Source organism: Rattus norvegicus, chromosome 7, assembly GCF_021556685.1.
Source record: "Rattus norvegicus strain SHRSP/BbbUtx chromosome 7, alternate assembly SHRSP_T2T, whole genome shotgun sequence".
NCBI lineage: Eukaryota > Metazoa > Chordata > Mammalia > Rodentia > Muridae > Rattus > Rattus norvegicus.
Window position 1 is genome coordinate 37,226,718 of NC_141540.1, and position 12,516 is coordinate 37,239,233.

Here is a 12,516-nt window from a genome sequence, read left to right on the forward strand (position 1 = left end):
GACAGATGATTGATAGATAATAGATAAATAGATGGTAGATAGATAGGTAGAGACAGATGGATGATAGATAGATAAATAGATGATAGACAGATAGATAGATAGATGATTGATAGATGATAAATAGGTGGCAGATAGATGATAGATAGATAAATGATAGATGATAGATAGATAGATGATTGATAGATAATAGATAAATAGTAGATAGATGATAGATAGATAGATAGATAGATAGATAGATAGATAGATAGATAATAGATAAATAGATGGTTGATAGACAGATGGACAGATGGACAGACAGACAGGATGGCCAATAAGTAAATAGATGGATGCACAGAAAGGAAGAGCAGTCTCTAGATGTGGGTTTCTCATGCTAGTGCTACTGGCATGTTGTGTTGGATTTTTGTTCACAACATTTGTGGTTGAACCCGGAGCCCTGTGCATGCTGGGCTAGCATTCTCTTACTACTGAGTTACATCCCCAGCACGTGGCAGGTACTTCTTTTTCACAGACGGCCGTCCCTGTCACACTGTACGCTGCTTTATCAGCATCCCCCTTGCCTCTACTCACTAGACACCAGTAGCATCCCACTAGGTTGTGACAACCAAAAATGTCACGAGACATTGACAACATTGCCCCCAGGGTAAGATCTGCTACTCTGGGTAGTAACAGATAACATTTATTTATACGCATTGCAGTAGCTCCCAAAATGTCTAACATTACATTTGTGCTCCTGGGGGAAAATGTTCTTTAGGAGGCAAATTCACTAATGGGGGAAGCAACGGCTCATGTTTTATGAAGAAAGCTGCAATCATGGAAAATACGCATCGCACACACTGTGGAGTGTCTGCTCTGATATTTCTTCCGTCGGAAATTACTTAGCAAACGCTTAACAGGGAAAAGAGGAAAATAGCACCCATCTCTTCTACCTGTGTCAGGTACATCCGAGCGGTGACAGCAGAAAGAGGCGGATAAATGAGAATTGGTTTTGTTGTCTCCCCGATAGCGTCACCAATGAGTTTCCCACTGGAAGAATAAGCAGTGAGCGCAAAAATGTATTTTGCATTCGTTTCCAAATCTTTAATTTCAAAGAAGCTTCTGCCATCAGCTGGTATCTGTGAACGGAAACATTTCAGCTTTTACTCAGAGAATTAAGGCAGTGTGACTATTAAGACGTAATTGGATAAACCTTTCTCCTTCGCTGTTGGAGCTTAGTTGTGACTCGAGTTGGAATTAGTGTCAATCCACGGCTGTAATGACTTCATAGGGGGAACCCACACTCGGTTGTGGTTAATAAGGCTTTGATAAGGCCTGCTGACAGAGCGGACGACATACCACTTCTCCTGAGTTGGGGAGGTGGTTGTTGTTCAGCCGCACTTTGCTATAGCTTCTTTCCGCTTTGCAACCCAAAATACAGTACCAGGACACCTGCAGGAGAGAGAGGCAGCTGTCACCTGTGGTCTGTGCTCTGTTTACCAACACTTGGCCTCCTCTGTCTGGATGTAGCAAAATCAATAATCTGCCGAAGAGAACGGTGACTACTCATGTGTTAAACTGCGAGGTCTTGAGCTTAGATGCACATACGTCATCTTTACAAAGTAACAACAAACGCGGGGCTTGCTTACGCGAGACAGTCAAGACTAAGTGAAGTATTATTCATAATCTATCTCTCTCTGAGTGTGTGTGTGTGTGTGTGTGTGTGTGTGTGTGTGTACATGATCATGCACACCCAGTGCATGTGTGATGTGTGTAGATCAGAAGAAAAACTTGGTTGTCAGTCCTTACCTCCTACCTTATTTGAGATAGGACTATTGTTTTCCCACCTAAAAACAATAGGCTAGCTGGCCCACGGGCCTCCCTGCTCCACGTAGGAACCCTGGTATTTTAAACCCGTGTGGCGTGTCTGGCTTTTTCTTATACATTCGAGACTGGAACCCAGATCATATGCTTAGCAAGCACTTTTATCCACTGAGCCATTTCCCACCCCCACCCCCAGGCCCGCGTTATTGCCTTCTCTAATCACTATTAATTGAGCAGTTCTTTTGTGCTGACTGACATTAGTGAGCTGGCGTGTACTTTCCTCTTTATTGACATATATTCCTTATACATAGCTAGGGGTCTCATAAGGACATTTTCGGACAAGTGCATCAGGTACTTTGACCATGTTCACACTTTCCTTCCTCCCCTTTTACTACTCTCATTCATTCTCCCAGTCTCCCCTCTGCTTCCATGGCCTATACTCGTGCCTAATTCAACTCATCTACATAAAAGCTGGAATCTGAGAATGGGAGACGCACTGGATGTCTGTCTGTCTAAGTCTGATTCATTTTGCTTACTATAATGATCTCCGCCATTTTCCTAAACAACAACATGGTTCATTCTTTTTATGGCTGAGTGAAACTTCATCACATATGTCTTCTATGCTTTCTTCACCCATTGTGTGTTGATGGACACCTAGGCAGGTTCAAAAATCAGCTACTGTGGATATGGCTGAAAACACAGGTGTGTAAACACAGATTGCTCTCTGGTATCCTCCTGCTACAAACCCAGGAGGGAGGGGTAAAACTTGGTCATACGGTAGCAATATTTTTGTTTCTGGGGAGTCTTGACCCTAATTTCCACCACTGAGAGGAATAGGAACTATTTCTATTTCCACCAGCAGTGTATAAGTGATCCCTTCTCCTGCATCCTCCCCAGCACTTGTTGTTATTTGTTTTCTCGTGATTGGGACAAGGCAGGATCTCAATGTTGCTTTAGGTGGCTTCCCCAAGTGGCTAAGAGTAGTGAACGTTTTTCATATGATTATTGACTTGCTTTCCCTTCATTCTTTGACAGCTGTCTGTCTATTTCTAGAGTCACCAGCATTTGTGAGCATCCTGGTATGGATGCTGGGAACAAAGCCCTCTGCAAGAGGCGGTAAGTGTTCATAGCTGCTGTGCTATCTCTCCAGGCCCAAACTTAGTCTTCTAAGCCCTTTATATAATCTAAACATTAAGCCTCTGTCAGTGCCATGACTAATGAGGACTTCTCTCAGTCTATAAACTGCCTTGTCACCAGACTGCTTCTTTGGCTCTAAACAGTTTTGTAATGTCATGCAATCTCATTTGTCAAATCTTGCTTTTTTTTCCCCCTGAGCCATCCCAATCCTTTTTACAAAGTTTCCTTCAGATATAGACTGTGCCTGAATCTTGAGGTGCCCCCCCGTGGCAAATTCAGAGCTTCAGGTATCATAAGATCTTTGACTTATTTTGAATTGATTTCTTACAGCAAGAGGTAAGACTCTGGTCTCATCTCTCTCCATGCGGACGGATGCCCAGTCCTGCCTGCACGATTTGCTTACAGAGACTATATCCTCTCCCATGTGTTTTAGTCATCATTGCCAAAGACCACACAGCTAAGATTCACTATATTCCTTTGAGATGGAACTGCTACCGTCTCGGGGAACCAAAATGCAGAAAGACCAAAGCATTTTAACTCAGAGCAAACAGACACAGATGTTAATGCCAAAGACAGATTCATCTTGAGGGACTCAAATGAGAGTGGATGGGAACAGGGATTAGCATTAAAAGATGTTCACATGACATAGACTCATGACGAAACCAACAGGGTGTGGGAGAGAGGTGAGGTGCTAAGAGACAGACAACCTTTACACCAGAAGGGCACAGTATGTGCAAGAAAGCCTGAAGAAAACTCACTGACTCACTCGAGACCTGGGGTCTAATCTTCGTGAGTGGGTCTCAACCCGATTCTACTCTGGCCTGTTTGTTTGTTTGTTAGTTTGTGAGACAGGATTTCTCTATGTAGCCCTTGCTGTCTTGGAACTTAGTCTGTAGATCAGGCTGGCCCCAAACTTAAGAGAGATCTTCCTGCCTCTGCCTCTTGAGTGCTGGGATTAAAGGTGTCAGCCACCACTATCCAACTTCTAGGTCACTTTTTTAAATAGTTTGTACAGAATAAAATACTCTCTAAAATGACCAATAGCCAAGCCACCCAAGGCTCCTGGTTTCAACAAGTGAGGCTTTCTGGTACAAGTGACAAATCCTTTGTGCTCCAGAGAAAGCCTCTCAGGTGATTATGATATAGTGACTAATTAAGAGTGCCAACCGACGGGTTGGGGATTTAGCTCAGTGGTAGAGCACTTGCCTAGGAAGCGCAAGGCCCTGGGTTCGGTCCCCAGCTCCGAAAAAAAGAACAACAAAAAAAAAAAAGAGTGCCAACCGACAGGAGCAGAATGGAGTTGGGGAGAGAGAAAGAAGAGAGCTGAGGAGCTGGAGGCTAGAGGACGACGAGGGTAAAGGTCAAATGAAACAAAAGGAAACACGAACTCAGAAATAATGGGCTTACCATCCCTCGATTGCCCACACAAAAAGAGTACACTTTCCGTGGGGGTGGGGGTGGGGGTGGGGGGTGGGTGGGGGTGGGGGGTGGGTGGGGGTGGGGGGTGGGTGGGGGTGGGGGGTGGGTGGGGGCTGCCGGGTGCAGAAAGACTGTGTTGCGTGACAGATTGTTACTGCTCTAAATTATACCACACAAGCCAAGAGCAAATTCTCTCTAAAAGCATTATTACAAGCAGATTTTATATTTTTATTTTGCTCCCAGTCTGTGTAACACAAAGAGGCAATGTGTAATTAGAATCTACATAAGAATAGAGACGGTGTGAACAAATCACTAACTTTGGAAATAAGATTTTATAGACAATGTAAGTAACGTTAGCATTTGCAACTATAGAAACAGATTTTAATCAAGTGATGGCTTAGGAGAAGGCTTCATGGAGACAAAAGATGGCCAACCCAGCAAACTAGAAAATTTACATAAGCCCACAGCACCACCTAGTGGTAACAGAGGAAGCAGCGGGCAAACCTTCCTGAACCAACTCTCCTAATGAGTAATTTACATACGTTATTATATACATGCCACTGAACAGCACCAGAGCTACAAGTCAAATATGAGACACTGATGTCTTCCTAGGTTCACACAACATACAATAAAACCGTCACTAAATAGTAATACTGAAAAAAATTAATGTTTGGGTTAAATCAACATATTTGAAAACACTAAATGACACCGCTCTCGTTCTGTACTAATTTCTTACTCCTAGCACAGGTTCCCAAAATCTCCAACATTGAACTCGTCCTAAAATGATGTTCTCACAGCAGCACAGCCATGTAAGATGAATGCTATTGCTACTCCAATCTTAAAGAACGAAATAACAAAAACTGTTCTCAAGGAAGTCCACACCCACCCATCGGAAGTCCACTCCCATTGATCTAAAGGCCAAGCCATCCATCCATCTAAAGATCACTCAAGAATGAGCCACATTTCACCCATGTTTAACTTTGTGCCTGTTAACCCTGAGAACTTGACAGCAGTCAAAAAAGAAAAAAAAAGAAGGAAAAAGAAAAGAAAAGAAAAAGAAAAAACTCATTGTATTGAATTAACAAAAAATATCACAAAACAATGTGATCAGGTCTATAGCTCCAGTAATTATTTTGATAAATTCTATTGCATGTGCCTAATAAAAGCAGGAGAAAGTCATCAGGTAATATGTTGGTAATGTTATATATTAGTTCAGTCTCTCTTTTTCAAACAGGCTCTCCTGCTGGCCTCGAGCTTGCTGTAAAGCAAGGGATGACCACAAACTGATCTCCCCCCCCCCAAAGTGCCGAGATTAAAGGCAAGAGGCACCACACCAAGTCTGTGTGGCTATAGGGACAGGACAAGGACTTTATCGGTGGCAAAGCTCCCTACTAACTACATACATCTCCAGCCCTGGCTTGCTTCCTTTTCACAGAAAACTCGCTTTACGAATGAGAATCTTCAAACTGGGTTTGGCCTTCCTAAGGTTGTACGGCCCGTTAACAGCAGAGCTAGAATTTTTAAACTTACATATGCTTGACTTCAAAGTCTCTGTGTGAAAAATGCCCTAAAGATAATCAAAGATAGGAATGAATTGTGATTCAACATCAAAGAGGACCTAAAAGAGCGATATTTAAAATATAAACTAGCTAGAGACGTTTTCTTGTTAGGAAATGAAATCCCATGAGGTACTCCCATTTAGGCCGAGTTCCGGGACTCAGGGATGGGAGAAGAGGCTCGTCCTAATAAATGCAGAAAGACATTTACACTGTCACTTGTTTCCACGGTGACCTGCAGAGACCTGCGACCTTCAAATTCCATATCCTGCTGCTATGTCTCCAGTGCTGGCTCTCAGAGGAAGTAACCTCCTTCAGTGTCTGCTTCTACCTCAGCCTCTCTACCTTGAGTGCAGTCTCATTGTGACAAAGACATGCAGAGAGAACTGGGTTGGTTTTTTTTTTTTCTCTTGTTTCTCCTTCCAAAGTGTGTGTTTGACACAGCTTTAAAAGACAACTCATAAAGGGAAAATATCGTGAATAAATTAAGTGTGGCTAAGACATGGAAATACCACTCTGGTGTTCGGTGCTTATAAATAAGATTATTTGGAAACAATCGTAAGAAGGGTCATTGTAGTCACAAGAGCACTTAGGCGTGGCATGGGCCAGCACACAGGAGAGCGCCTTACCTTAACATCGGAGAGGAATGGTGCAGGTTTCAGAGTCACAGAGCAGTGAGTTCGGGCCAGCAGGATGGGTGGGGGAGGGACCCTGCTCCTCTTTACTTTTGTACTCTCCAGGTACTTCTGATAGGAATACAGGGCATTTTGTTCTGCTTCGACCTTCTCAATTAAAGCATACGCTTCCTGTAACGAAGTGTGAAAATAGAAAAGATATCTCGGGAGCTCCTCTGTATTTGCAGAACTCTCCTGTGGTGAACGTTCTCTTTCTCTATACCATTTCTTGAATCCCAGAGGCATACGTACACATGTCGATATGTAGCACAGCCCGGTTTTTGTAGGACTATAAAAACAGACTACTAAATAAGCCTCTTCGAAGGAAACAGACGCATATGTCTAAAGGCAACGGCCATATATTATTAATGGAGACATTTTTGCCTTTAAATCCACCGGATAGCTCCCCTCATACTTTATTGTGCTTTGAAAGCCGATAACACAGACTCCTGCATTTGCAGCGATAAGCCACAAGCCCGCCCTAAACACAGCTTGCAATGCGACTCTCAAGAAGTAAGACTATCGATACGTGTGGTGTGTGAAAGGAGTGTCATTGGGAGTTTATATCAAGATGTCACTTCTGTGATTCTGCTATAGAGACGATACCTAACCGTCAGAGCTGAACCAGATTTATAGTCAGATAAGCTGCATCCGCAGAGCTTTGGAAGCTTCCTAACAGTACTAATAACACTAGTTAAAATAATAATAGTAATATTTTAGTCTCGACTATCATCAGCAGACCAAATGTACTTGTCTTTACTTTTGTAAGATATTGAAACAGGGTAGAGAGGGGGGTTTGGCAGTTCATTCTTCCAGAGGTCCCAAGTGTCTTCCCAACACCCATGTACTGGCTCACAACCTCCTGGAAACCCCAGTTCCAGGAGATCCGATGGTCTCTCTAGCCGCTGTGTGCGCCAGACATACACATGGTGCACGTGTTTACATCCAGGCAAACACTCACACACCTAAAATAAAAAGCATAACTATTTTTAAAGGTATTTGAGCATCTTAAACATCTATTACTAATTTTCAAAAACCCAATAGACCAGGGGAAAAATGTTAGTATCCTTAAAATGCTAAGCTCAGTTAATAGACAAAGTATTAACATAGCATTCTTGGTGCTTATAATGAACCACTAAAGAAGTTTCCCGGGAAGCCAGAAAGGAGATGGAGAGCTACCCCTCCATTGCTTTTCAGAAGCTCTGCCCTGTAGACAAATGCAACAGAGTATCTCCTACGACTAATGTCTGTTTACCAAACCTCAGGCGTTCCCATTCTGCTACAGTGAGCCTGTGTTGTTTCTCCTTGGAGGGGGTTGGGGGAAGATGTAGCGTTTGAAAGATTCACATTTGGAGCTCACTGGATTTCAAGCTCACTAAAGAGAAGACTGGACACTGAGTGATGTTTATATCAGCTTCTACTTTTGACTCTGAAAACATCCTCTAAGATCTCCTGAAGGGCAAACTTCACCTGATTTTTTTTTTTTTTTGTAAGTCGTGAACATATCTTCTGGCTGAATCTCCCTATACCTACCTCTCTATTTGCCCTAAACCTCTAAGACCATCCACTTCCGTGCATCCCTCCCTTCCCAGAAGCATCACAGCTTCTTGGCTGGCCCGAGACCTACTGGCACATCATCTCCACTGACATCTCTGTGACAGCCTGGGCTCTCAGCACCCCTTTCCACTCATCTTTGCTAATCTCATTTCGGTGGGTATCGATGTACGTTATCTGTGGACCCGAATGTCCGAGCCTTGTTCTGAGCGCCTTGGTGATGGGAACAGCTCTTTATCTATCCCCTTGGATTCAGTCATTGTATTCTAAGTGAAAGTCACACCAAGCCATGATGGTGGACAAGTGCGTTTACTACAATACACTTTAAACTGACGTGTTGAAAGGGCTCTGACTGGGCCTTGACCAACTTTAAGAGGAGACTTCTGACTCAGATTATGAGGCCCAGCTTAGACCATGTTAACAGAGGCATCAGTGTTTGCACCCAAAAGTAGTGAAAGAAAAGTGTGAAAACCAAAGTCCTAGATTTGGGTTAAATAAGTTCTATAAGAGAACTCAAGGCAGACTCTAGTGCCTGTTAAAGATAAAGGCCCAACTTAGTAAGGCTAATCTTGCAGCTGCTAGGAGAGTTCATTCAGGAGAAAGTATCTGGGGATTGTTCAAGATCTTCAACCACGCAGGAAGAAATAGTATGGGGGGTAGGGGGGTCCAAAAGCAAAACTTCACAAAAGCAGCTGTATTCAATTTCGAAAGGGTGTTTCTAGAGGTATCTAGAACAGTGCTTTATCAAACCAAGGTCTCACAACTGCAAAATCGGGACAACCGTTCCCCCTCTTAGTTCACTTTCCCAGACATGTCTTGTGATGACACCACTTGGAAATTAGAAGGGCTTATCAAACCTAAAGGGAGAGATGACCCTTTCACCAACTAAAGACAAAGGTCAGCCAGGATGATCAATGCAAAGTGACCTCCTTGGCGGTGCAGCAAGGCTACAATCATGCTCGCCATGGCCATCTGAGCAGAAGTCTGCTGCGTGAACTGAGGCCCAATGATTTCTGTTTGAATACAGATGCCTATACTTCCCATTAGAGAATATGAGACCTGCCTCTCTTCAGAAGTTTGCCAGTGCTTATGAAGACAGGCTGACATTAAATCCATTTGTCACGCGCCTGACACCCACGGTGCATCGGAACACTAATGGGAGGATGTAATGCAATCTTGAGGGCATGATTAAGATGCGCGTAAACAACTATCACAGAGTTGCGCTGATGGAGTGCCACAATCGCTATTCGTCTCAGAGCCCCTCCCCGGGGTGAGGCTGGGTCCCCAGCGTGAGGGTATGCACCTCAGAAGGAGATGAGAAGTAGCTTAAGTCATCCCCAGAGAGACCCGGCCAGGACCGTGGCTGAGAATAAACGGCGTGCTTTCCGAGATAAATCAAGAGGAGGCGTGGGGCATGACGCCTTGTCTCGTGAAGATGAACGCGGCTGAAGCTCAGAGGACAGCCCTAACCGAGTGCTACAGGGTGCTGCGAGCGAAGGGCAGGGGAACAGCGACAGCCATTACAGTAGCAGTGGCCAGCAGGTGGGGAATGTTCACCCTGTAACAGAAGCTAAGAATGGTTTTCTACGATGTGTTTGCTTTTGTTTTGTGTGCATTGGCGCTTTGCCTGCATGTATGCCTGTGCGAGGATGCTGGATCCTGTCCCCCACCCCACCCCACCCCACCCCCACCCCGTGCCCAGGGGGGTGAAGTAACACACAGTGGTGAGTGCCACAGGGCCCTTGGAGCTCATCCTAGGTTCTCTGGAAGAACAAGTCAGCCATCTCTCCAGGCCCAGTTTTGTTTTGTTTTGTTTTTAAGAAATGTATGTGCACCATTTTGTCAAGTCTTCCTAAGAACCTCCCTTTAATAGATGAATATTTCAAGACTTAAGAGGACATCAAGAACACACAACGTAGAGCTACCCGGCAGCAGAACCAGAACCGGACCCCAGCTTCTACACTTCATGCTCCTATGCCAAATGCAAAGCTAAGCCAAACCAACAGCCTTGGGGAGACAAACCAGATAAAGCTCGCTGCACTTTACCTTTGGGAAAATCTCTACCACGTAACCATGCCAAAACCTGCTGTTAATGCTTGAAACCCAGGGCTCAGACCATGACCTCATTAGATGGGGGGGGTCAGGATCAGAAAGATCTCCGCTCTTCCACAAGGAAGACTAGTATAGAACAGACGGAAAGAACTGAGAGGGTCTCAGAGGGGAGAAAGAAACAGTTCACACTTCCCTCGACGAAAACAAATAGGAGGGGGTCGACTGAAATTCCGTAAATAAGAAAAAGAAATAAACTCAGTGCCAGTTCAGTTCACAGGATAGAGTTATAGGCATAGACCCTGTAAATATTAAAACTAGGACTTACTAGAGCTTCCAGCGGCTCTGGTTTCTTTCTTCGCTCTGCTTCCAAAATGGAACTGCCCAACTACACTCTGTACCAATAGTAAAAACGAACCTGCTGGGTTGTAGGGTTCTAGGTCCTGCGTCTGCTCTGCCACTTGGGGAGGCAGGATGCAGGGAAATTACCATGTTTACCCTATGCCATTGCCAGGAGGGCGTTGGGCAATGGGGAAGCCACCGGACACCATTCCAGGGGTGGGGAAGAACAGTCTGAGGCAAGGAATATCCAGAGCTGGCTTAGGGGTCCCCAGGCCTGAGAGGAGGCTGGGGGCCATCTGGTTCTCAGGCTCTAGGACAACTAGGTGCCACTGGATGCCACAGAACTGAGAACAGAGTATGGGCCCACGGGCTGGGTCTGGCCTGGGACTTGTGTGTGGGGGCGGGGACCGGGGTGGGGTGGGGTTGAGCTCCAGCTGGTCCCTCAGGTAGAGTCCTTGGCTTGATGACAGCAGTCAGCTTGAGTTTGGCTCGGTCGTGGCTGGGAGCGCAGAGGGGTCTTCTACAGGGATTATACAGCAGCTGTATGGGTGAAGGTCTTCTCTGCTGCTCCCCAAGGTGGATCCCAAAGGAAAGAGACAATCTGTGGTTTTAAGGCATTTATTGTCACGGCTGTCAAGGGGGAAAGTGGATGTGTAGAACCACACCCCACTTCTCAGGGTAGGCCTGAGATCAAATACCTTTTACAAGGAGGAGTGTCTGAGAAAGGAAGCTTATTGGCTGAGCCCTTCAGGTCTTTAGATACCTCATTATAATGGAGATCTGCCTTGAGCCTATGTGACCACAGGTCAGCCCTCTACCTGTGACAGGAGCTTAGTATCCGGGAATAGATGCAACTCCCAGCGTCCCTTCAGGGTCTCTGGGGTTTCTAGCCTTAGCTCAACGGGAACCGGGCTGCCTTTCACGGTCCCACACTAGGCCGTAATGCTCCTCTGCTTAGAGTCAGGATACCAACACCAGGACTTGGCACTGTTGCCTTTATCTCGCTGCAGGGTTACTTTGGCTCCAGCAGATGTTATTACAAAAAACCCAGATGCAACAGTTGGATTTCTTTGCAATGGAAGCTTCTGGGAAAATAAAGTGTGGATCAGTGGCACTGAGGATTCCCAGAACAGGGTCATAGTCTTCTCATCAGCACGCAGATAGGTTGCCAAGTTCCATTTCCTTACGTGGAGCACAGAGAGACCCCTTTTCCTCAGCAAGGGGTTGCTTCCGGGGTATGTATACTAAAGTTACAGTGTTTTCATGTCGATACAGAAGGTTCGGCTTCCAAGGAGGGAGCAGTCAATAGGCCCCTTTTGCATCTTTATATGTAGTGAGGAGGAGGTAGTTCCTCCTCCTGTGATATTTGGATGCAAGAAACATCAAAAACCTACCCTGAAAACACTTAGGAGCGTCTCTGCTCTCTTCCAGTGAGAAATGCCATCTGCTAAGACACTGAAACTGAAAGGTCATCTGGTAGCCGCCTCAGTGAACTAAATGTCTAACATAAGCCACAGGGTGCTGTTCAACTCAAAGGGAGAAAGGCACCCAGCAGGGGTACTACGTGCCATCCCTTACAACAGAGGCGTGGCTTAATGTACAAAACCAAGACAGATCAAGACCACCAAATAGCCAAGGCTGGAGAACGGGATGAAGACATTCATCTAAACAAGGAGAACCAAAAAGCCTTCATCCCATTTGGAAAGCTAACATCAAAAGTCTGTCCTTTGTCTGTGACCACAAATTGGTCCGCTTTTAATTGGTTTGGAACCACAGACACTTGATAAGATTATATGGATCCACAAGGGCAGAAAACTTCTGAAAAACCAAAACAAAGTGTGAATTATTTACGCGTTCCTCAGAGACTCAAGCTTTTTCATACCTTTTTTATGGTATCAGGTGACACATCAACTACTGGTTTGGGGACAATTTTATTACAAGACCATGATAAGGAAAAATATTTTGTGATATTCCTCAGCAGAGAATGA

At 45.0% G+C, this 12,516-nt stretch overlaps 1 protein-coding gene across 2 annotated transcripts in view; it reads right to left on the reverse strand.

Annotated features, from left to right (window-relative positions):
• Nucleotides 1-12,516, reverse strand: part of Cfap54 (cilia and flagella associated protein 54) — a 283,006-nt gene that overhangs the window by 211,762 nt on the left and 58,728 nt on the right. For both annotated transcript variants that reach the window (XM_087557147.1, NM_001447141.1), the window contains 3 exon segments: nt 6,539-6,715; nt 1,333-1,425; nt 927-1,112 (listed from right to left, as the gene is read on the reverse strand). In XM_087557147.1, the coding sequence (XP_087413273.1) occupies nt 927-1,112; nt 1,333-1,425; nt 6,539-6,715 (456 nt within the window).